General features: G+C 44.6%; 1 protein-coding gene across 1 annotated transcript in view; it reads left to right on the plus strand.

Annotated features, from left to right (window-relative positions):
* Positions 1–10,872, plus strand: part of LOC148506373 (uncharacterized) — an 89,014-nt gene extending 78,142 nt beyond the window's left edge. Inside the window, exons 10-20 of the mRNA XM_088446916.1 lie at positions 1,236–1,586; positions 5,475–5,705; positions 5,972–6,190; positions 6,454–6,672; positions 6,936–7,154; positions 7,419–7,637; positions 7,901–8,119; positions 8,383–8,601; positions 8,866–9,084; positions 9,348–9,566; positions 9,831–10,872. Of these exons, the coding sequence (XP_088303042.1) occupies positions 1,236–1,586; positions 5,475–5,705; positions 5,972–6,190; positions 6,454–6,672; positions 6,936–7,154; positions 7,419–7,637; positions 7,901–8,119; positions 8,383–8,601; positions 8,866–9,084; positions 9,348–9,566; positions 9,831–10,120 (2,624 nt within the window). The 3' untranslated portion in view covers positions 10,121–10,872. The remainder of the gene's footprint in view (positions 1–1,235; positions 1,587–5,474; positions 5,706–5,971; positions 6,191–6,453; positions 6,673–6,935; positions 7,155–7,418; positions 7,638–7,900; positions 8,120–8,382; positions 8,602–8,865; positions 9,085–9,347; positions 9,567–9,830) is intronic.
* Positions 10,873–23,133: the final 12,261 nt, after the last annotated feature.

The raw sequence follows: 23,133 nt of genomic DNA on the forward strand, positions 1-23,133 counted from the left end.
GTACGGCCATGTACATGTATAGTATACAGCACTCTGACTCCTTACCCCAATGTCTGCGCTGTAACTGTGTGTGGTACGGCCATGTACATGTATAGTATACAGCACTCTGACTCCTTACCCCAATGTCTGCGCTGTAACTGTGTGTGATACTGCCATGTACATGTATAGTATACAGCACTCTGACTCCTTACCCCAATGTCTGCGCTGTAACTGTGTGTGATACGGCCATGTACATGTATAGTATACAGCACTCTGACTCCTTACCCCAATGTCTGCGCTGTAACTGTGTGTGATATGGCCATGTACATGTATAGTATACAGCACTCTGACTCCTTACCCCAATGTCTGCGCTGTAACTGTGTGTGATACGGTCATGTACATGTATAGTATACAGCACTATGACTCCTTACCCCAATGTCTGCGCTGTAACTGTGTGTGATACGGCCATGTGCATGTATAGTATACAGCACTCTGACTCCTTACCCCAATGTCTGTGCTGTAACTGTGTGTGATACGGCCATGTACATGTATAGGATACAGCACTCTGACTCCTTACCCCAATGTCTGCGCTTTAACTGTGTGTGATACGGCCATGTACATGTATAGTATACAGCACTCTGAATCCTTACCCCAATGTCTGCGCTGTAACTGTGTGTGATACGGCCATGTACATGTATAGTATACAGCACTCTGACTCCTTACCCCAATGTCTGCACTGTAACTGTGTGTGATACGGCCATGAACATGTATAGTATACAGCACTATGACTCCTTACCCCAATGTCTGCGCTGTAACTGTGTGTGATACGGCCATGTACATGTATAGTATACAGCACTATGACTCCTTACCCCAATGTCTGCCCTATAACTGTGTGTGATACGGCCATGTACATGTATATTATACAGCACTCTGACTCCTTACCCCAATGTCTGCGCTGTAACTGTGTGTGATACGGCCATGTACATGTATAGTATACAGCACTCTGACTCCTTACCCCAATGTCTGCGCTGTAACTGTGTGTGATACGGCCATGTATATGTATAGTATACAGCACTCTGACTCCTTACCCCAATGTCTGCACTGTAACTGTGTGTGATACGGCCATGTACATGTATAGTATACTGCACTCTGACTCCTTATCCCAATGTCTGCGCTGTAACTGTGTGTGATATGGCCATGTACATGTATATTATACAGCACTCTGACTCCTTACCCCAATGTCTGCGCTGTTATAGGGCTGCTGGCTCATCCAGAAATGGGAGAAATAAAAGTAGAAGGAGACCTGATTGTGGGGAAGAGAGCCAGCCTGAGGTGCCCCATCTATAACTACAATCTTGGTGAACAGACCGTGACATGGTATAAAAAAGAGAACGACGCGAGTGACCCCATTCTTGTGAGCTCCAATGTGAGCAAGATACCAGATATAAGCCCAGATGAGCAGTCCGGAGGCCAACCCATCCACATAGCTAGCCTGGCCTTCACTCCAGTACAGAAGTCTGATAACAGAGCCGTATTCATCTGTAGAATGGAGCTTCCTGGCTCTAAGGGGAGGATAGAGAGAAAAATAGGCCCATTAGATGTGACAGGTGAGTAGTACTGAGCATTTGCTGGGAAGACTGGAGTGTGGTTATGTACAAATACAGTACTTATAGCATTATAACAAATGTATCAGTATTAAGCACTTCATTATTGTGAAGAAATTTAGTCAGGCAGCAAAGACTGCAGATCAATGTAACGAATCAGAAGAATAATATTTATTACCAGTAAAAAACATCTCTCTGTGTCTTCTCCTCAATGAAACCAATAATCTAGTTACTACAGGGAGATTTTATTATTTCAAATTAGAAAAAAAATTGGACATGTTAGGAAGTCACTATTTCTGGTAACACTTGGTTAGTGGCGGGCAACTCCCAGAATTCGGACAGTCAGTGAGGTTATACATTACTGGTAGCACCTGGTTAGGGATGGACAAATGCCAGAAGTTGGGTAGTTAGTGAGGTAATACATTACTGGTAGCACCTGGTTAGAGATGGACAACTCCCAGAAGTTGGGTAGTCAGTGTGGTAATACATTACTGGTAGCACCTGGTTAGAAGGGAACAATTCCCAGAACTTGGGAAGTCAGTGTGGTAATACATTACTGGTAGCACCTGGTAAGAGATGGACAAATGCCAGAAGTTGGGTAGTTAGTGACGTAATACATTACTGGTAGCACCTTGTAAGAGATGGACAACTCCCAGAACTTGGGTAGTCAGTGTGGTAATACATTACTGGTAGCACCTGGTTAGGGATGGACAAATGCCAGAAGTTGGGTAGTTAGTGAGGTAATACATTACTGGTTGCACCTGGTTAGAGATGGACAACTCCAAGAACTTGGGTAGTCAGTGTGGTTATACATTACTGGTAGGACCTGGTTAGAGATGGACAACTCCCAGAAGTTGGGTAGTCAGTGTGGTAATACATTACTGGTAGCACCTGGTTAGAAGGGAACAATTCCCAGAACTTGGGTAGTCAGTGTGGTAATACATTACTGGTAGCACCTGGTAAGAGATGGACAAATGCCAGAAGTTGGGTAGTTAGTGAGGTAATACATTACTGGTAGCACCTTGTAAGAGATGGACAACTCCCAGAACTTGGGTAGTCAGTGTGGTAATACATTACTGGTAGCACCTGGTTAGGGATGGACAAATGCCAGAAGTTGGGTAGTTAGTGAGGTAATACATTACTGGTAGCACCTGGTTAAAGATGGACAACTCCCAGAACTTGGGTAGTCAGTGTGGTTATACATTACTGGTAGGACCTGGTTAGAGATGGACAACTCCCAGAAGTTGGGTAGTCAGTGTGGTAATACATTACTGGTAGCACCTGGTTAGAAGGGAACAATTCCCAGAACTTGGGTAGTCAGTGTGGTAATACATTACTGGTAGCACCTGGTAAGAGATGGACAAATGCCAGAAGTTGGGTAGTTAGTGAGGTAATACATTACTGGTAGCACCTTGTAAGAGATGGACAACTCCCAGAACTTGGGTAGTCAGTGTGGTAATACATTACTGGTAGCACCTGGTTAGGGATGGACAAATGCCAGAAGTTGGGTAGTTAGTGAGGTAATACATTACTGGTAGCACCTGGTTAGAGATGGACAACTCCCAGAACTTGGGTAGTCAGTGTGGTTATACATTACTGGTAGCACCTGGTTAGGGATGGACAAATGCCAGAAGTCGGGTAGTCAGTGTGGTTATACATTACTGGTAGCACCTGGTTAGGGATGGACAAATGCCAGAAGTCGGGTAGTCAGTGTGGTTATACATTACTGGTAGCACCTGGTTAGGGATGGACAAATGCCAGAAGTTGGGTAGTCAGTGTGGTTATACATTACTGGTAGCACCTGGTTAGGGATGGACAAATGCCAGAAGTTGAGTAGTCAGTGTGGTTATACATTACTGGTAGCACCAGGTTAGGGATGGACAAATGCCAGAAGTTGGGTAGTCAGTGTGGTTATACATTACTGGTAGCACCTGGTTAGGGATGGACAAATGCCAGAAGTCGGGTAGTCAGTGTGGTTATACATTACTGGTAGCACCTGGTTAGGGATGGACAAATGCCAGAAGTTGGGTAATCAGTGTGGTAATACATTACTGGTAGCACCTGGTTAGAGATGGACAAATGCCAGAAGTCGGGTAGTCAGTGCGGTTATACATTACTGGTAGCACCTGGTTAGGGATGGACAAATGCCAGAAGTCGGGTAGTCAGTGCGGTTATACATTACTGGTAGCGCCTGGTTAGAGATGGACAAATGCCAGAAGTCGGGTAGTCAGTGCGGTTATACATTACTGGTAGCACCTGGTTAGGAATGGACAAATGCCAGAAGTCGGGTAGTCAGTGCGGTTATACATTACTGGTAGCACCTGGTTAGGGATGGACAAATGCCAGAAGTTGGGTAGTCAGTGCGGTTATACATTACTGGTAGCACCTGGTTAGGGATGGACAAATGCCAGAAGTTGGGTAGTCAGTGCGGTTATACATTACTGGTAGCACCTGGTTAGGGATGGACAAATGCCAGAAGTTGGGTAGTCAGTGCAGTTATACATTACTGGTAGCACCTGGTTAGGGATGGACAAATGCCAGAAGTTGGGTAGTCAGTGTGGTAATACATTAGGTGGGTGAGACAAGCACTGTTAGGTGATATTTGTGTTAGTATTATTGTAGAAATGTCCCACAGAAGGACATTTGTGATAACTTCATTAATTTGTATGATCTCATTGATATGTAGGAAACATGACACTATAAGGACCTCATTCAGAGTCGGTCGAAGCGGCCGCACGGTCGTACGCAGGCGATGTTCGCTATACTGCGCATGCGTACAGTTCGCAATGCGCATGCGCAAACTAGCGGCTACGATCAGAAATTTCTCTCTCCTTGAACACCGCCAGGTCGGTAGTTTGAGTGACAGATTGCGGCGTTTGTGGGTGGTAACATGGGAAGGTGCTTGAAAACGGGGGTGTGGAGATCCGAACGCAGGCGTGCCTCATTATGCGAACGGCGTTTTAAGGGAGTGCATAATTAACAAAGTAGTGTCATGTTTACACTGACATGATCGTAGAGCTTAAGAGAGGGTATGGTCAACCTTTAGCTCTACGACCAGTTCCGATGGCATACGATGCTCGCGATTAATCCTTATGTAGCCGGAGATGACGTGTTATGCGTACGAGAAGTGGGCGTATTTTTAGCGATCCGACCGCATCCACCCCTTGGTCCGACCTTAGGGACGCAACATGCGTGTGCATCATTTGCATATCCGGACCCTTTTCCTATACGACCGTGCGGCCGCTTCGACCGACTCTGAATGAGGTCCTAAGTGCTCTTAGTCCAGTCATCAAGCCCAATTCTTTCTATAACAAGGAGATATGCAGGCTAAAGTAACAAAAAAATCTCTGGCATGGCGCATACTGGCATGGGACATGTTGGCATAAAGTAGCACATATTGGCATAGCACATACTGGCATAGGGCATTCTGACATATTGCATATTGGCACGGTGCACACTGCCATAGTGCATACTGGCATATTGCATATTGGCATAACGCATGCTGGCATAGCGCATTCTGACATAGGGCATAATGGCATAGCATATTCTGACATAGCGCATATTGGCATAGCACATACTGGCATAGGGCATTCTGACATATTGCATATTGGCACGGTGCACACTGTCATAGTGCATACTGGCATATTGCATATTGGCATAGGGCATATTGGCATAACGCATGCTGGCATAGCGCATTCTGACATAGGGCATAATGGCCATCGTCGATATTTACAGATCTAATTTTCTGTTGATAAATGTTTTTAATAAATATTAGATACTATCTAATAGTTACATAAAAACTGTAAAACCTAACATAAGGCACTATGCCGATGATCACATCAGTGTTATCCATTGTAAAGCACTAATTCTGTCTTATCAACATTGTTTAAGATCCACAGGAAACTGTAAGGAAAAAGCCTACCCCAAAATCTCAGCAGCAACCTCCAACCCCTGGAACTCCAGTTACCCCACTAGAAGAGGAGAGAGCCGGTGTGCCCCCCAAGAATGTGACTACAGAGAGCTCGGCAGCGGGAACTGACTCCCAATCATCCATCCGGAAACAGCTGCAGTTCCCATCTCCAGGAACAGGAGACACAGAGAGCACCCCTATGTTAGGAAATAGTGAGTTCTAAGTTTCTACCATGGTTTCCACCTTATTCTACAAGTTCATGAAGCTACAAATTGCATCAATCCTTCGAAAATGGCTATTTTCAGGGCGTTGGCACAATGTAGAGTATTGGGGCCTAATTAAAAAAAAGGGGGTACCCTTGCATATACTAAAGCCTTTGCTAGCACAGGAAAACTGTATAACCTAATAAAAGGTATTAAGCTGGAGATTATAGTATTGTTACACAAGTACTAATTGCTTCTTGTCTATATTGTTTAAGATCCACAGAAGAAAACTGCCTCAAAAACTCAGAAGCAACCTCCAACCCAAACAACTCCAGTTACCCCACTAGAAGAGGAGAGAACTGCCGTGCCCCCCAAGAATGTGACTCCAAAAAGCTCAGCAGCGGGAACTGACTCCCAATCATCTACCCGAAAACAGCTGCAGTTCCCGTCTCCAGAAACGGGAGACACAGAGAGCACCCCTATGTTAGGAAATAGTGAGTTCTAAGTTTCTAACATGGTTTCCACTTTGTTCTACAAGTTCATGAAGCTACAAATTGTGTCAGTCCTCCAGAAATGGCTATTTTCAGAGCGTTGGCACAATGTAGAGTATTGGGGCTAATTAAAAAAGGGGGTACCCTAGCATATACTAAAGCCTTCACTGGCATGGGAAAACTGTATAACTTAATAAAAGGTATTAAGCTGGAGATTATAGTATTGTTACACAAGTACTAATTGCTTCTTGTCTATATTGTTTAAGATCCACAAAAGAAAACTTCCTCAAAAACTCAGAAGCAACCTCCAACCCAAACAACTCCAGTTACCCCACTAGAAGAGGAGAGAACTGCCGTGCCCCCCAAGAATGTGACTCCAAAAAGCTCAGCAGCGGGAACTGACTCCCAATCATCTACCCGAAAACAGCTGCAGTTCCCGTCTCCAGAAACGGGAGACAAAGAGAGCACCCCTATGTTAGGAAATAGTGAGTTCTAAGTTTCTAACATGGTTTCCACTTTGTTCTACAAGTTCATGAAGCTACAAATTGTGTCAGTCCTCCAGAAATGGCTATTTTCAGAGCGTTGGCACAATGTAGAGTATTGGGGCTAATTAAAAAAGGGGGTACCCTAGCATATACTAAAGCCTTCACTGGCATGGGAAAACTGTATAACTTAATAAAAGGTATTAAGCTGGAGATTATAGTATTGTTACACAAGTACTAATTGCTTCTTGTCTATATTGTTTAAGATCCACAGAAGAAAACTGCCTCAAAAACTCAGAAGCAACCTCCAACCCAAACAACTCCAGTTACCCCACTAGAAGAGGAGAGAACTGCCGTGCCCCCCGAGAATGTGACTCCAAAAAGCTCAGCAGTGGGAACTGACTCCCAATCATCTACTCGAAAACAGCTGCAGTTCCCGTCTCCAGAAACGGGAGACACAGAGAGCACGCCTATGTTAGGAAATAGTGAGTTCTAAGTTTCTAACATGGTTTCCACTTTGTTCTACAAATTCATGAAGCTACAAATTGTGTCAGTCCTCCAGAAATGGCTATTTTCAGAGCGTTGGCACAATGTAGACTATTGGGGCTAATTAAAAAAAGGGGGAACCCTAACAGATACTAAAGCCTTCACTGGCATGGGAAAACTGTATAACCTAATAAAAGGTATTAAGCTGGAAATTATAGTATTGTTACACAAGTACTAATTGCTTCTTGTCGATATTGTTTAAGATCCACAAAAGAAAACTTCCTCAAAAACTCAGAAGCAACCTCCAACCCAAACAACTCCAGTTACCCCACTAGAAGAGGAGAGAACTGCCGTGCCCCCCGAGAATGTGACTCCAAAAAGCTCAGCAACGGGAACTGACTCCCAATCATCTACCCGAAAACAGCTGCAGTTCCCGTCTCCAGAAACGGGAGACACAAAGAGCACCCCTATGTTAGGAAATAGTGAGTTCTAAGTTTCTAACATGGTTTCCACTTTGTTCTACAAGTTCATGAAGCTACAAATTGTGTCAGTCCTCCAGAAATGGCTATTTTCAGAGCGTTGGCACAATGTAGAGTATTGGGGCTAATTAAAAAAGGGGGTACCCTAGCATATACTAAAGCCTTCACTGGCATGGGAAAACTGTATAACTTAATAAAAGGTATTAAGCTGGAGATTATAGTATTGTTACACAAGTACTAATTGCTTCTTGTCTATATTGTTTAAGATCCACAAAAGAAAACTTCCTCAAAAACTCAGAAGCAACCTCCAACCCAAACAACTCCAGTTACCCCACTAGAAGAGGAGAGAACTGCCGTGCCCCCCGAGAATGTGACTCCAAAAAGCTCAGCAGCGGGAACTGACTCCCAATCATCTACCCGAAAACAGCTGCAGTTCCCGTCTCCAGAAACGGGAGACACAGAGAGCACGCCAATGTTAGGAAATAGTGAGTTCTAAGTTTCTAACATGGTTTCCACTTTGTTCTACAAGTTCATGAAGCTACAAATTGTGTCAGTCCTCCTGAAATGGCTATTTTCAGAGCGTTGGCACAATGTAGAGTATTGGGGCTAATTAAAAAAGGGGGTACCCTAGCATATACTAAAGCCTTCACTGGCATGGGAAAACTGTATAACTTAATAAAAGGTATTAAGCTGGAGATTATAGTATTGTTACACAAGTACTAATTGCTTCTTGTCTATATTGTTTAAGATCCACAGAAGAAAACTGCCTCAAAAACTCAGAAGCAACCTCCAACCCAAACAACTCCAGTTACCCCACTAGAAGAGGAGAGAACTGCCGTGCCCCCCGAGAATGTGACTCCAAAAAGCTCAGCAGTGGGAACTGACTCCCAATCATCTACTCGAAAACAGCTGCAGTTCCCGTCTCCAGAAACGGGAGACACAGAGAGCACCCCTATGTTAGGAAATAGTGAGTTCTAAGTTTCTAACATGGTTTCCACTTTGTTCTACAAATTCATGAAGCTACAAATTGTGTCAGTCCTCCAGAAATGGCTATTTTCAGAGCGTTGGCACAATGTAGACTATTGGGGCTAATTAAAAAAAGGGGGAACCCTAACAGATACTAAAGCCTTCACTGGCATGGGAAAACTGTATAACCTAATAAAAGGTATTAAGCTGGAGATTATAGTATTGTTACACAAGTACTAATTGCTTCTTGTCTATATTGTTTAAGATCCACAAAAGAAAACTTCCTCAAAAACTCAGAAGCAACCTCCAACCCAAACAACTCCAGTTACCCCACTAGAAGAGGAGAGAACTGCCGTGCCCCCCGAGAATGTGACTCCAAAAAGCTCAGCAGCGGGAACTGACTCCCAATCATCTACCCGAAAACAGCTGCAGTTCCCGTCTCCAGAAACGGGAGACACAGAGAGCACGCCAATGTTAGGAAATAGTGAGTTCTAAGTTTCTAACATGGTTTCCACTTTGTTCTACAAGTTCATGAAGCTACAAATTGTGTCAGTCCTCCTGAAATGGCTATTTTCAGAGCGTTGGCACAATGTAGAGTATTGGGGCTAATTAAAAAAGGGGGTACCCTAGCATATACTAAAGCCTTCACTGGCATGGGAAAACTGTATAACTTAATAAAAGGTATTAAGCTGGAGATTATAGTATTGTTACACAAGTACTAATTGCTTCTTGTCTATATTGTTTAAGATCCACAGAAGAAAACTGCCTCAAAAACTCAGAAGCAACCTCCAACCCAAACAACTCCAGTTACCCCACTAGAAGAGGAGAGAACTGCCGTGCCCCCCGAGAATGTGACTCCAAAAAGCTCAGCAGTGGGAACTGACTCCCAATCATCTACTCGAAAACAGCTGCAGTTCCCGTCTCCAGAAACGGGAGACACAGAGAGCACCCCTATGTTAGGAAATAGTGAGTTCTAAGTTTCTAACATGGTTTCCACTTTGTTCTACAAATTCATGAAGCTACAAATTGTGTCAGTCCTCCAGAAATGGCTATTTTCAGAGCGTTGGCACAATGTAGACTATTGGGGCTAATTAAAAAAAGGGGGAACCCTAACAGATACTAAAGCCTTCACTGGCATGGGAAAACTGTATAACCTAATAAAAGGTATTAAGCTGGAGATTATAGTATTGTTACACAAGTACTAATTGCTTCTTGTCGATATTGTTTAAGATCCACAAAAGAAAACTTCCTCAAAAACTCAGAAGCAACCTCCAACCCAAACAACTCCAGTTACCCCACTAGAAGAGGAGAGAACTGCCGTGCCCCCCGAGAATGTGACTCCAAAAAGATCAGCAGCGGGAACTGACTCCCAGTCATCTACCCGGAAACAGCTGCAGTTCCCGTCTCCAGGAACGGGAGACACAGAGAGGCTGACGGGCAGTAACGGAGATTTAGGTCCAGCAAATCCATCTCCTGGGCAGGAAGGGAAAGAAGAGAAAGAGATTAGTACGGAGCAGTGAGATATCTGCTGGAAAAGATTCCAATAACAAGGGGGTGGGGAGAGTCCTCTAGGTCATAGAGAGGGAGCAGGGCCGTAACTAGGGTGATGTGACCTGTGCCATGGCAGGGCAAGAGGGGGCGCTGTTTGGGCCTGTCAATTTTCCTGTTTATTATCATTCTCACTTGTAGCTTCCTCTTCTTTTACCCCCAGCATTTCCTGGCCTCCCCTATCTCTTCCCTGGCCCTTCCCAGTGAGGCCATGGCCCTTTTTTTAGATGCACTATCCTATGTCCCTAGTTAATAAATGGGGGTGGTGGGACGCCAATGCTCTCTCTAGCACAGGGCACCAAAAAGTCTAGTTACGGCTCTGAGAGGGAGACAGGGGTAAAGTGATACACGACATACAGAAAGAGGAATAGAATATCCAAATTCATTCTGTAAACAAGAAAAGGAGGAAGAATCCAGCAGGACGGAGGTTTTTAATTCTGGAGAATAAAGAGGTTAATTGAATTTTCATAGAGAGAATTGGTATACTTATATATACAGGTTGAGTCTCCCATATCTAAATATTCCGAAATACGGAATATTCTGAAATACGGAATTTTTTTGGCATGACTGAAATAATGAAACCTTTGATTTTTGATGGTTCAATGTACACAAACTTTGTCTAAGGCACAAATTATTAAAAATATTGTATAAAATTACATTCAGGCTGTGTGTATAGGGTGTATATGAAACCTAACTGAATTTTATGTATGTACACAAACTTTGTTTGAGAAACAAAATTATTGAAAATATTGTATAAAATGACCTGCAGGCTGTGTGTATAAGGTGTATGTAACACATAAATGCCTTCTGTGTGTATACTGGGGTCCCATTCCCAAGATACTTCCTTATGGTATGCAAATATTCCAATATACGGAATATTCCGTTATCCAAAATACCCCTGGTCACAAGCATCTTGGATATGGGAGACTCAACCTGTACGTGTAATTTGCATGCAAAACTGAACACGAATATTTAAAGAATATTTACACACAAGACTTGTAGACCGCACCTTTTCTCACTTATAAGTTCTTATTATCCTAAGTTAATTTTCATTAAACAATGCACTAACTAAGGCCGGGAGTAGTCAGATCTACTATTTCAGCACAACTCCAAGTCTACAGAATATTGTGTGCACAACTTTCTTCTCCAACAAAATGGTATAACGTAATAAACACTTAATAGGGTTTTGGAGATAACGCACTGGTACAGATGTGTCCTCCTACTATGAGCGTCCATACGCCATATGGCAGGCGATGCAGGATGCCATGAGACGCTCCGTGATCAGTACCGTGCACTAGTTAGCTTTAAATCATGCATTTTAGTCGCTCCGCAGATGCTGCACAAATCCGCTCACAATGTACTGCTGACGCCGGGCTGCGACTTTATCTGCACAGGAGCTGGTGTCACACACGTACAAAGTCGCAGATGAAGCAGAAATGGATTTGGCATGAGGAAAAGTCGCGGCCGCTGGTATCGGAGCGTTTATTCACAGATTCCGACTCTATTGCATACAGATGTACAAAAGTCGCACATCCCAATGGTCAGTGTGTGCTAGCAATGCAGCTTTGTCCCTTTCAGTGGTTTTAGTCATGTAAATACTGTAAGATGCACATTTTAAGTGATAAGGATGCTCGGTGCAGTCACAAGGGACCTGGCACACTAAGAGGGGCTATTTCCTGCCACTGAAGCCACAGTAAGAAATGGACATATCTGTAAGACTTCTCAGCTGCCAAAATCCAGATACACAGCTGCTGTTCAAGAGAAGTCACCTTGGAAATACCATTATCATTGTCTTTCTTTTAGTGTTCATTCAGCACATGATCCAAGTCGCTGCTGAGATAGGATTTTGCATGGAGAAACACTGTTTCACCCTTATGGGGCTCATCATTGCCGTGGCTTCTGTGTTCCAGGTACAGTATAGGGCACATGACCCAGGCAGACAGGATTTTACTTCCATGGAGAAAGACAGTTTCAGCACTTTTCGGCTCATCCTTTCAGGGCAGAGGGATCAATATTTGCAGGATATCCCCCCAAAAACACCAGTTTGCATATTGAGTACCCCTCCCCGAATCTCTATATCAGAGATATCTGCTGTGGTCCTCTGTTTTTGACCACATAGGCAGCCCCCATAGGTTTCCATGGGGGCTGCTTTATTGCAAAATATATCAAGTTCCGGAACGTGAAGCATCCTGGAGCTTGGTCCTGACCGCTAACGTCATCTTTAGGCGTCCCAAACTTTTTATAATCCCACCCTGGTCTGGCTGCTTTAATAAACATGTTACAGAGGGAGTCATCCTTCAATGTCCGATTGGCGACAGCCACTTTCTCGGGAATACTGTTATTCCAGGAATCTGACACTAATCACATCCTGTGCATTTGGGGAGTATGGAAGTGGCTGTTTAAAAATGTATTTCTGCTCTATGAGATGTAACTCTAATGGGTGCGGAGCAGTCTCTTATGTTTTTAATTACAATCTTATGAAACACAACTGTATTTGAGCTTAGCAGCTATGAAGCACAGTATTCACATTAGATACTAGTAGGGGCACTGAGAATTAACGCTAGAGCCAGCGCTGTGATATAGACTGGAGGGTATGCAATCGGGAAGCCGACTGCCTAAATACCGGCAGCCGGCTTCCCGACTGTCATATCCCGGCAAGGGTGAAATGCCGGGCGTCTAGATGTAGACGCCCGCATTTCCCCGACGCCGGGAGACCGGCGCCCGGCATCCCGATCGTAGTGATGCCGGGCGCCGCGAGCGGACAGCCGCAGGGGGGAGGGTTAGGTTTAGGGCTCCGGGGGGGGACTTAGGGTTAGGCTAGGGGGAGGGAGGGTTAGGGTTAGGCACCCCCCCGGGGGACTTAGGTTTAGGCAGCGGGGAAGGGGGTGGTTAGGGTTAGGCACTTAGAGGGGGGATTAGGGTTAGGCACTTGGGGGGGAAGTTACGGTTAGGCACCCCTAAGGAGGGTTAGGGGGGTTAGGTTAGGTTAAACAATACTTACCTGTCCACGATCGGGATTTCCAGCGCTGTCGGACTTCCGCTGCTCGGAACTCTGCTGATGTCGGGCTGCCGCTGACGGGAATCGAACCGCCGGCCAATTCCGACTGGAGAACCCGTATACTTCTCCTCCTATGTTACCAAATCCCAATACTTTATTCTCCTTTAATACAGAAGTGGAAGTCATCCGATCAGTTGTTTAATCAGTACATAAACACGTCTCATAGGGCTATGTTAGCTAAGCTACCAATCCCCAATGGTCTTTAACCTCAAAGTTTAAAACCGCAATAATATTATGTGCACGGGTTTTGCATTCAACATTATTGTCGGTTTAAATTTTAGGCTTAAAAGAATGAGCGGTTTGCAAAGATTGCCGCATAGTATATCTAGCCCATAATCTCTGAACCAATATGCCTTCATGCTGCCCCGTACACGTGTCCTATACTAGAGAATGAGGTGGCTTGGAGATGTTATCTGCCCACGCACAGAGGGCCTGACTCACCTGACCACCCCCCCACCGTCGCCACCCACACATGGCACTTCCTGTCATCCCTCTGCTATGGGTCTACGTAACCTCTGCGATCGCAGTCCCGATCGCAGCATCTGGTTCGCGCACTGCGATGCGTACGCATGCAGAGAACGCAACAATCGGCCAACTGCGTGCGTCTTAGCAACCGCGATCCAAGCGGAATCAGGCCCAGAGCTCGCTGTTGATAAAAATATGTCTCATACTGAGGACGGCAGCAAGTAGCTTAACCTTCAACAAATGATTTATTGAACCTATACTGTAGCTTGGATCCCAGGTCTTAAAACACACCGCCAGTTTACTGAAGCGTCCCAGTTTCAGTTCACATCAAAAATACCCAACTGCTTGCTGCTGTAATCAGATGTCCTAATTTGAGGATGACTGTAGCCAAGTGAGAGATATACTATAACATAGGTTCTCAAACTCAGTCCTCAGGACCCCACACAGTGCATGTTTTCCAGGTCTCTTCACAGAATCAAAAGTGTAATATTTATAACCATCGGTGGACCTTTTAAAATGGGCCAGTGAGTAATGAACTGCTGAGTGACCTGGAAAACATGACCTGTGTGGGGTCCTGAGGACCGAGTTTGAGAACCACTGGACTATTATATCATTCAGACCTTTTCATGTGTGTTTTCATGAGTCCTCTACAGACTACATAATATACCTCTATATTGTAAGCTCTCCCCAGCAGGACCCTCTCTGTCTTACGTCTCGTGACTGCTCCTGTTTGTCCTGTCTTTGTCTATCCTGCTTCCACCTGTTATATTTTATGCTGCAATTTTATTTAAGTGAGATTTATTCTGCTGCACTTTGTAGACAAAAGTAATTGGACACCCCCAGTTTCAGCTGGTTTGGCACGAGTCCACTAGTTATAATTCATGATCACATTAACTCTGAGAAGTATAGAGATGTTCTCCATAACTCTATACCCTGTGGCAGTTCTTCGGAAACAAAAAATGTTTTTATCAGGACGACAATGTCACCTGTCATGTTTCCAGGACGATGCTGGACTGGTATATAGAATATTCGGTAACCCTGAACTGGCCAGCTCAAGAGTCCAGCTCTTCACTCCACTGAGAACCTCTGGGACAAATTGGAGCGTTGGGTGCGTTCTAGGCCGACTCTGTACAGTACATAAGGCAGAATGGTAAAACATACCGCCTGCTGCTGTCCAGGAACTTGTGGACAGTTTGCCAGGAAGGGCGTCTGCAATAATCACTGCACGTGGTGACCCTACACAGTACTGACGCCACTAACATCTCGCTGATCTATTTGCAGTCAGGGTCCAATCACTTTTGTCTCCATAGTGTACATTCAACTTATACAAATGTTCGGCATCCGTGCTAGTTTTGTGATACTTGTCATTGTATTTGTACAGCAGCTTTTAAAACCATTACAAAGTAAAACGTGCTGCAAAACGCAATAAAAGGCGCGGCATTCCGTTACAGACATCTGTGACAGTTGCACTGGACCTTTAGAACAGTATTAAGTCAATTGAGTTACATTTAGGCTGGACGTCTCAGACTGCCCCATTTCCTTTGTTCATTCTGTCACTACTGAAACCTACAATATCATAAAGAGCCCATTTCCATTATCTGTCCCAGCACTTGTACCAGTAATTGCACATTGTCACTGTCACAATACTCCAGGTCTATCCTGTCCCAAAGTGCCTCCACTGACTATTTGGGGTGACCCTACTCGATCAGCCTAAGGTTGGGGCTATGGGATTTTCGCTGACTGATTGGTGAGGGAACGTTTTCAATTGTTGCCACAGATAATGCCTGTAGTCACCACATACTGTACTGCATGCACTCTCTATACTCTAATACATGGCTTTTGACCTTGCTCTGAAAGTAAACAGGAAATAGAGTGAGGAAAGAGAGGAGGGGGTTATATATATATAAGCGTAGCCCCTATGATGTATGTATTGGCCCGGGATGTGTTGGAGGATGAGGAAATGATAAGTGTGGACAATGTAGACTGAGTAGAGTTCTATTTACTCATCTTTGTACAATTAGGTAAACTAGCCAGCTAAGCCAGCATTCCCATGGAACCTGCGTTATACTGGGCGCCGTAGACTCGTAGTGGGAGAAAGTACCGTCTGCATGATGGGTTCTCTGGAAGTCAGTGGTAGACTTACACTATTATAGATAGTCCATAAGACTTACATGATGACACCAGTACGTCTCTTTTCTTATCTGCAGGAACACCAGGTCATAGCGCCCTAACTGTCACAGCCAAACTGCGGCCTTCTCTCAGGTGATATGGGGGTCTATGTACTAAACTTTAGAGAGAGATAAAGGGCCATATTCAATTAGGAGCGAAAAGCTATTTTAGGCGAAAAAGTTTCGACGGTGACATAATTTCGCCAGGCGGAAACTTTTCGCCGTATTCAATTGTGGAGACTTTTCGCTGGTGCGGAAAGTCAATGCAATGTAACTGGCGGAAAAGTTTTGCCTATGAATTGCAGGCGGAAAAAAGTGCAGGGTTTTGGGGAGCAAACCTCGGGAAACCACTGTGCACCCTTGGGACAGTCCCCCAAAGGTAAACTGAGCCAAAATGTTTAACAGAAAACCCACTTTAGAACACCCCAAAAAAGCAGTTACATTTTTGGGGTGAAAAAGTGCAAAGTTCGGGGACAAACTTTAAAACAAGCTAAATAGACTCCAGGGGGGTCCCCAAGTATGCGCCAGGTGTTTTTAAGATTGCAGGTGCTTGCGGGAGGTGGATTTTTAACCTATTTTAAAACTTCACATTAGCAACTTTTAAATATGCTGGCACCCATTTTCATGTACCCCAAATTTTCTGGGACTACTTATTTTGAGTAAAAAAAATTGCTTAATGCTATTCTTCACCACTTGTGCAAAGATGCTATTTACAAGCTACTGACAGCAAATAAGTACCCCAAATATGTTCAGCAGGGCTATTCGGGGACTTCTATAGTGATCCCCAATGTTAGTGCATCATTTAGGAGGTGTCAGGCTGATTTCCCCATTTTTTACAGTACTTGCCTGTTTAAGTTTTGCTGGGTTCACTTTCCGTGTCCTTTATAATGGAATACGGGGAAAAGCGGGAGCGCGCCTGTTACTTTTCCGCATGCAAAACCAGCGATGTAGGCAGAAAGTCCGGCATGCAAAAAAGTGTCACCATAGCGAAAACAATGAAATACTGCCCAAAGTGGTAAGAGATAAAGTACCAACCAATCAGCTCCTGTCATTTTTCAAACACAGCCTGTAAAGTGACAGTTAGGAGCTGATTGGTTGGTACTTTGGCCCTGATTCAGACCCGCTCGCTGCCACAGGCAGATCGCAGGGTCTGTGGACATGTTTTGTTTTGTTTTCTCGCGACCATCGGCCTTGTGACGAGACTCTGTGGTAGGGTTTAGGCTGCCGCAAGGCCGAGTGGACTTCCTGCTCTAATGGAGCAGGAAGTCCACTAGTGACATCAGTAGTGATGTCTGTAGGTCCTCCCTCAAACGCCAGGTGTTACCTACCCGCCTACAAAACGGGGCGAGCTGTCACTCACCATCGACAGCCGCCCCATCTTGTAGCGAGCCCCGTAGCAACTGAGCTTCAGTCGCTGGATGGGGCTCGCGCAGGCCCTTTATCTTTGCACACTTTATCTCTCCCCAAGGCGTAGTACATAAACCCCACAGTGATTGCAGACAGATCTCCAAGTCTATTCATGTGATTTGTTTACCTTCCATCTCTCCTACACCTTTCCTCCCCTTTTCCCCATCTCCCTTCCCTCTCTCTTTTCACCCAACCTTCCATTCCTCTTTTTCACCCTCCTCTCTCTCTCTCTTCTCCCTCCCTCCCTCTCTCCTCCACTCTCGCCCCTTCTCTCTATGATTTCTGAGATGAGTCCAAATCGGCAACACACAGTGGCCCTGATTCGGAGCCGGACGCTCTGACAGAGCGCTCGCTCTGAATCAGGGCCGTCCCTCTTGTTTTTTAGAGCGGCCTCCTGGCCACTCGCATAGCTGTGGGTGACCACCCACAGCTATAGCGAGCGGCCAAAAAGATGGTTCAAGACCATCGCGACCATCGGGCTAGCGACAAGACCCTTGCGGTGATCCTTGTGATGTCCCATGGGAACGCCTCCGTCTGGGCAGCCACGCTCCCGGCACGCCCACCAAAGGGGGCGTGCTATCACTCACTATCGACAGCACGCCCCCTTTGGTGCGAGACCCATAGCAACGGCTTGGCCGTCGTTTTCGGGTCTCACACATGTGCACTTGCCCAACATCGACCCGCTTGTGAGCGCTCAGCGCTCGCGAGCAGGTCTGAATTAGGCCCAGTATGCGCCTTGTTCATTACGAGTCATCAATTAGTGTGTTCTTGCACCTGCCCCATAGTAGTGTAATTCTTTGTTAATTTGGGACCCTTTGCCCATAGTACAATCACACTATGGGGTCAATCCAATTAGATGTGAGTTGGTTTGTGAGAGCCGTTTTCATGGGAAAATCGCGCTGCGTAGTGCAGTCACATTCCAATTCCAAACGCACATTTTTTTTTTTGTGCGCACCTCTCTGAGGGTGTGAGATGGTGGGAAATCTTTATTCAAAGGTAAAAATGTTGGGACACAGGGCCTGATTCAGACCCGGACGCTTGTTCTGAAAAAGGGGCCGGATATTTAAATTGAGCGCTCGCTCTTTGCGGTGTGTTGACGCCTCTATGTCTGAGCAAGCTTCCGAAAAATGCGCTCGCTATTTTGTAAAGACGCCCCTTTGCCGTTCGCATCATACGTCATCTCCTGTATTTATTAGATTAATCGGGAACATCGAAAGGCGTATGAACTGCTCGCAGTGCTTGTGGTAGGATTTACTTCCCGCAATCACTGCGAGCAGTTCAGGCTAAAAGACAACCAAGTGACGTGGTCGATGACGCTGCTTTGTTAATTATGCATTCCCATTAAACGCCCTTTTGACCGTTAGGCACGCCTGCGTTCGGATCTCCGCTCCCCGTTTTCAAGCACCTTCCCCTGTTACCACCCACAAACGCCTCATCCTGTCACTCAAATTAGCAGCCCCTCGCTGTTTTACAAGCGCACGATTACCGACCGCAATCACTGGTTTGCGCATGCGCATTATGACCCATACGCATGCGCAGTTGTGCGAACATCGCTCAGAGCGAACGAGCGGCCGCTTACGAGCGGCTCTGAATCAGAACCACAGTGCAGAACCCCTTGGACACTAATGACTATTTAGTCATGTAGAAGTTTTCAATTAGCTTCAATTAGCTTCATTGGCCCAACACGTTTACATGTCATTTTTGGGTGTTTAAAAATAAATTGCCTCAAATAACACCCACATCAAGTTTTTCATTAGTTTAGGCACGCCAAATGTAATTACATGTTTTTAAATGAAATATAATTGCTTTTGATAATTTAAAAGAAAAAATGAACACAAAATATCCTTTTTTCTACTTTTTGCATCTTTTGTTTGATTCATATGAGATTAAATAAAAAAGTTAGCTTTTTTTATCACTTTTTTTAATTCATTTAAAAATGCACAAATCAGCCATTTGATACTATTATACCCCTTTTACACCGGAACTAAAACCCGGGTTATTGCAGGGTTAACCCGGGCAGCTCCCTGGTGTAAAAGGGAAGAGGGTTGGATCGCCGCGTCGAGTGACCCGGCAATCCAACCTAGGTAACTAGCAGGGTTTAACACGGGTGTAGCCCGTGAAACCCTGCTGTGAGAACAGCGCACTCCGGGTCACGATGACCTGGAGTGCGCTGCTAGCCGGCCGATTGGTCCGGCTTCAGTGGCGCTTGGAGATGACGTCATCTCCAAGCGTCCACTTTCACGCCGGGAAAGCCGGGTCTATGCAGACCCGACTGCGGTGTGAGCGGCGCCGACTCGGGAATGTCCCGAGTTGGCACCGGCTAAATTCCGCGTCCAACTCCGGGTCAGACCCGGAATTTTGGTGGTAAAGGGGTATTAGCAAACCTCCAGTACTTTCCTTATGGCCACTGTATGATTCTGCTAAGAAAATTGTCATTTGTTTGGTGTCCAGGATGGTGTCTGTACTTTTTCATGCCCTTCTCCCAAGTCTCATGCTACAGAAAATTCACACACCCTCCACGCGAGTAGCACTAGTTGGCATTTTAATTGGATTGAGCTGGAGCGTACTGTATATCGGGAACCAGCATTCCTGCTAAGTGTGTGAGATTCATGAAACAACCTCGCACTCGCAAATTTGCACCTAATTGGATTGACCCCTAAGATTTTGTTTGTAGCAATTGTGTTATAATATATTCAGCTTACCAGGTTAATGGGTGGGGCTCGCTGAGAGTTCTCATGCCTCAGACATAAAGGGGTAAATTCTCTAAGATGGGAGTTCTATTTAAGAAGTGATGTTGCCCTCCTGCTGCCTGTTGGTTCAGGCGTTCTGGCCCGCTAGAATACATTGCAGCCGTCTGTCAGAACAGGTGACCCGGCTCATGTGCAGCTGGGTCCTTGCAGACAGCTCAGCTGTGTAACTCCGCCCCAGTCACCTGTCAGCTCAGGATAACCACGCCCTCTACTCCCTGGATGCCACTCACCTGCATACACTGTCCAGCTCGTATAGGACGCAGCAAACATCTGATATTCGCTCAAAAGGTACCAAACTTTCATGCCTGGTTTATTGTGCATTATACGTATAAGGGAAGAAAAGACAAGTGCATTGAAGTCGCGTTGAACCTCTCCCTGATAGAAAGCAGAGTACTCTGACTGAGAGTTATTTTAGGAACTGCTAGTCAATATAGGGATAGCCAATCAGCGGTCCTAGATTGATCTTTTTGTTTCGATATGGGATCACCATGTCTGTATTTAATACAGAAAATACAGTAATTGTGAAAGTAATATCGATCTTCCTCGATCAACTGTTAAAATGCAGTAAAAAAAAAAAAAAGGAAAAGCCGGCGCATTGGAGCGGGGGACGCCGGGGAACAGGTAAGTTTATCGCTGCATCATGATTTTAGAATCGATTCTATCAACACATTTAGGGGTATTCAATCAGGTGCGAATGAATGTCGAATGTGTTATTTTTGAAATTTTCGCCAGCGAATACCGTTTCGCCAAATTCAATTTAACTTGCGAATATTGTGAAAATCTAGTTCGCCTAAAATACTAATCTATCCACTTTTGAATTGTGAAAGTCGAACATTGCTATTCAATTACAAATATGCGTATATCATTCGCCAAAATAAAAGCGAATTTTGCCGTGAATTCGCAAAAAACTGTCCGCACCTCTTGGGGGTGAGAGTTTTAAATCAAATGGTTTAAAATTACATATTTTTCAGGTAAAATAAGTGTGTAACAGCAAATTTGCTTTCCCAAGCATTATTTGTTTTAAATGGTGTTGATTATATATTTTTAAAATGATCTATTGACTAGAAGTTAGAAATAGACCAGGTATTTTTTAATCACTCTTTCCATCAGCAGCAGGTGGAGGAGCTGGAGAGAGAATATTATTACCTGTCAAGGAACTACGCACCTGAATCTGGAGAAGAAGGAAGAAGACACCTGATACAGATAATTATATCCTTATAATTTGATTGATTATTATCATATAGAAATTAACTTTTTTTAAAATGGAGCGCTTTCCGGCTCAAGTGTGGGACTTCATGTTTGCAGCATGTGTTCAAGCGAGTAGGCTGCAGTTTAGGGCGCAGATGAGTATTGCAGCCACTCCAGGTGCACCTGAAAGTACTCCATCTTCCTCGGGTGTTGCGAGAATCCCAAGGCCACGTCTATATAGACAAAGACGGGTGTTGGATGGGATTCGAGAGGATGAGGCGATAAAATGTTATCGCCTCTCCTCTGCTGCCATTTACCAGCTGTATGATCTGCTGGAGAAGGATCTTGAACCGCGTGTTCCTAGGAACAGAGCAGTTCCAGGCTTGGCAAAACTGCTAGCCACACTCCATTTTTTGGCGTCGGGAACATTCCAACCGACTCTGGCGATAATTGCTGGCTTTTCACACTTTTTCTCGCTGTTTGTCACAATGCGGAAACATGTTTCTGAGTTTGTACATTTTCCTCAGACAGAACATGAATGGAATGCTGTGAAGGCGGGGTTTTTTGCTGTGGGACGAATCCCCAATTTTTTGGGTGCAATAGATTGCACCCATATTGCTCTCATGGCCCCCCGCCAAATGGAAGAGATTTTTCGGAATCGAAAATCTTTCCATTCTCTAAATGTACAAATGATTTGTGATTCAAAAATGCGTTTCATGCAGGTGTTTGCTGGCATGCCAGGGGCTTCTCATGATTCCTTTATTTTGCAGCAATCTAGCCTATTTGAGATGTTTCAACAACAACAGATGCCTCATGGATGGCTGATTGGTAAGTAAATAATTTATTACACTTTTAATATTTTTTATTATTCTTTTCAAAGTTAAAAATATATATATTTTTTATTTTAGGCGATCAAGGATATGGAAGTTTTCCCTGGCTGCTAACTCCACTGGCTAATCCTGACACCCCTGCAGAACACAGGTTTCAGACAGCTCACATTAGGACTAGGGGAGTGATAGAACGCTACTTTGGTCTGCTTAAAACCCGCTTTCGCTGTCTTGACAGGTCAGGGGGTGTGTTGCTGTATTCGCCAACAAAGGTTTGCAATATAATTATTGCTTGTACAATTTTACATAATATTTGTATTGCAAACCGTTTGGAGGCCGAGATTGATCCATTGATCAGTCTCGATTCTGACCTGTCTCCTGCAGTGGTTGATGATGCTGGCCTTGGGCAAAGCACTCGCCGTGATCTGATAGCATCATTTTTTCAATGTAAGTTTTTAGAACAATTAATCGATAATAAAAAACCCATTTCCCAGATTTGTTTTTCATGTTTTTTTTTTTTTCCTTTCAATAGAATATCAACCTTGAATCACCAATAGTTGAAGTTTTGGCCTCTACTGGAACAGTATAAGTATTCCTAAAGTTTAAACACCTTTTTAGATAAGTGTTACATGTGTTACAAGTGTTTTGGTCAAGTTGGATCAGTTTTTCATTGTTATATGTTTGTTTTTTATAGTATTAGTTGTCTAGTTTTTATTTTTCAGTGTAAACATTAGTAATTGTTCCTGCATAAGCAAATCCCTTAACCTCCTGGATCTCCAATGGACAGCTGAGCAGCGGGGCGATGTGCTAGCCATCCCCAGAAAAGCATGTAAGTATCAACAAACCTCATTGCTGGTGTCATGTAACCTGTGTCTTTCCCTCCCCTCCTGAGTATAAACTTTTCCCTGGAGCAGAGCTGACTGCTTGAAAACCTGCTCATGCTAATCACCTTTCTTCTTCTCTCCCTCTTAGGGAAGTTGACCGGACCTTTTTTGGACACCCAGGATGCAGATCAGCCCCATCCTCCGGGATCTCCAATGGACAGCTGAGCAGCGGGGCGATGTGCTAGCCATCCTCAAAAAAGCATTTAAGAATATTTTAAAAAATAAATTTTGAAATGTT

Source organism: Taudactylus pleione, unplaced genomic scaffold (genome assembly GCF_031769625.1).
Source record: "Taudactylus pleione unplaced genomic scaffold, aTauple2 ptg000407l, whole genome shotgun sequence".
NCBI lineage: Eukaryota > Metazoa > Chordata > Amphibia > Anura > Myobatrachidae > Taudactylus > Taudactylus pleione.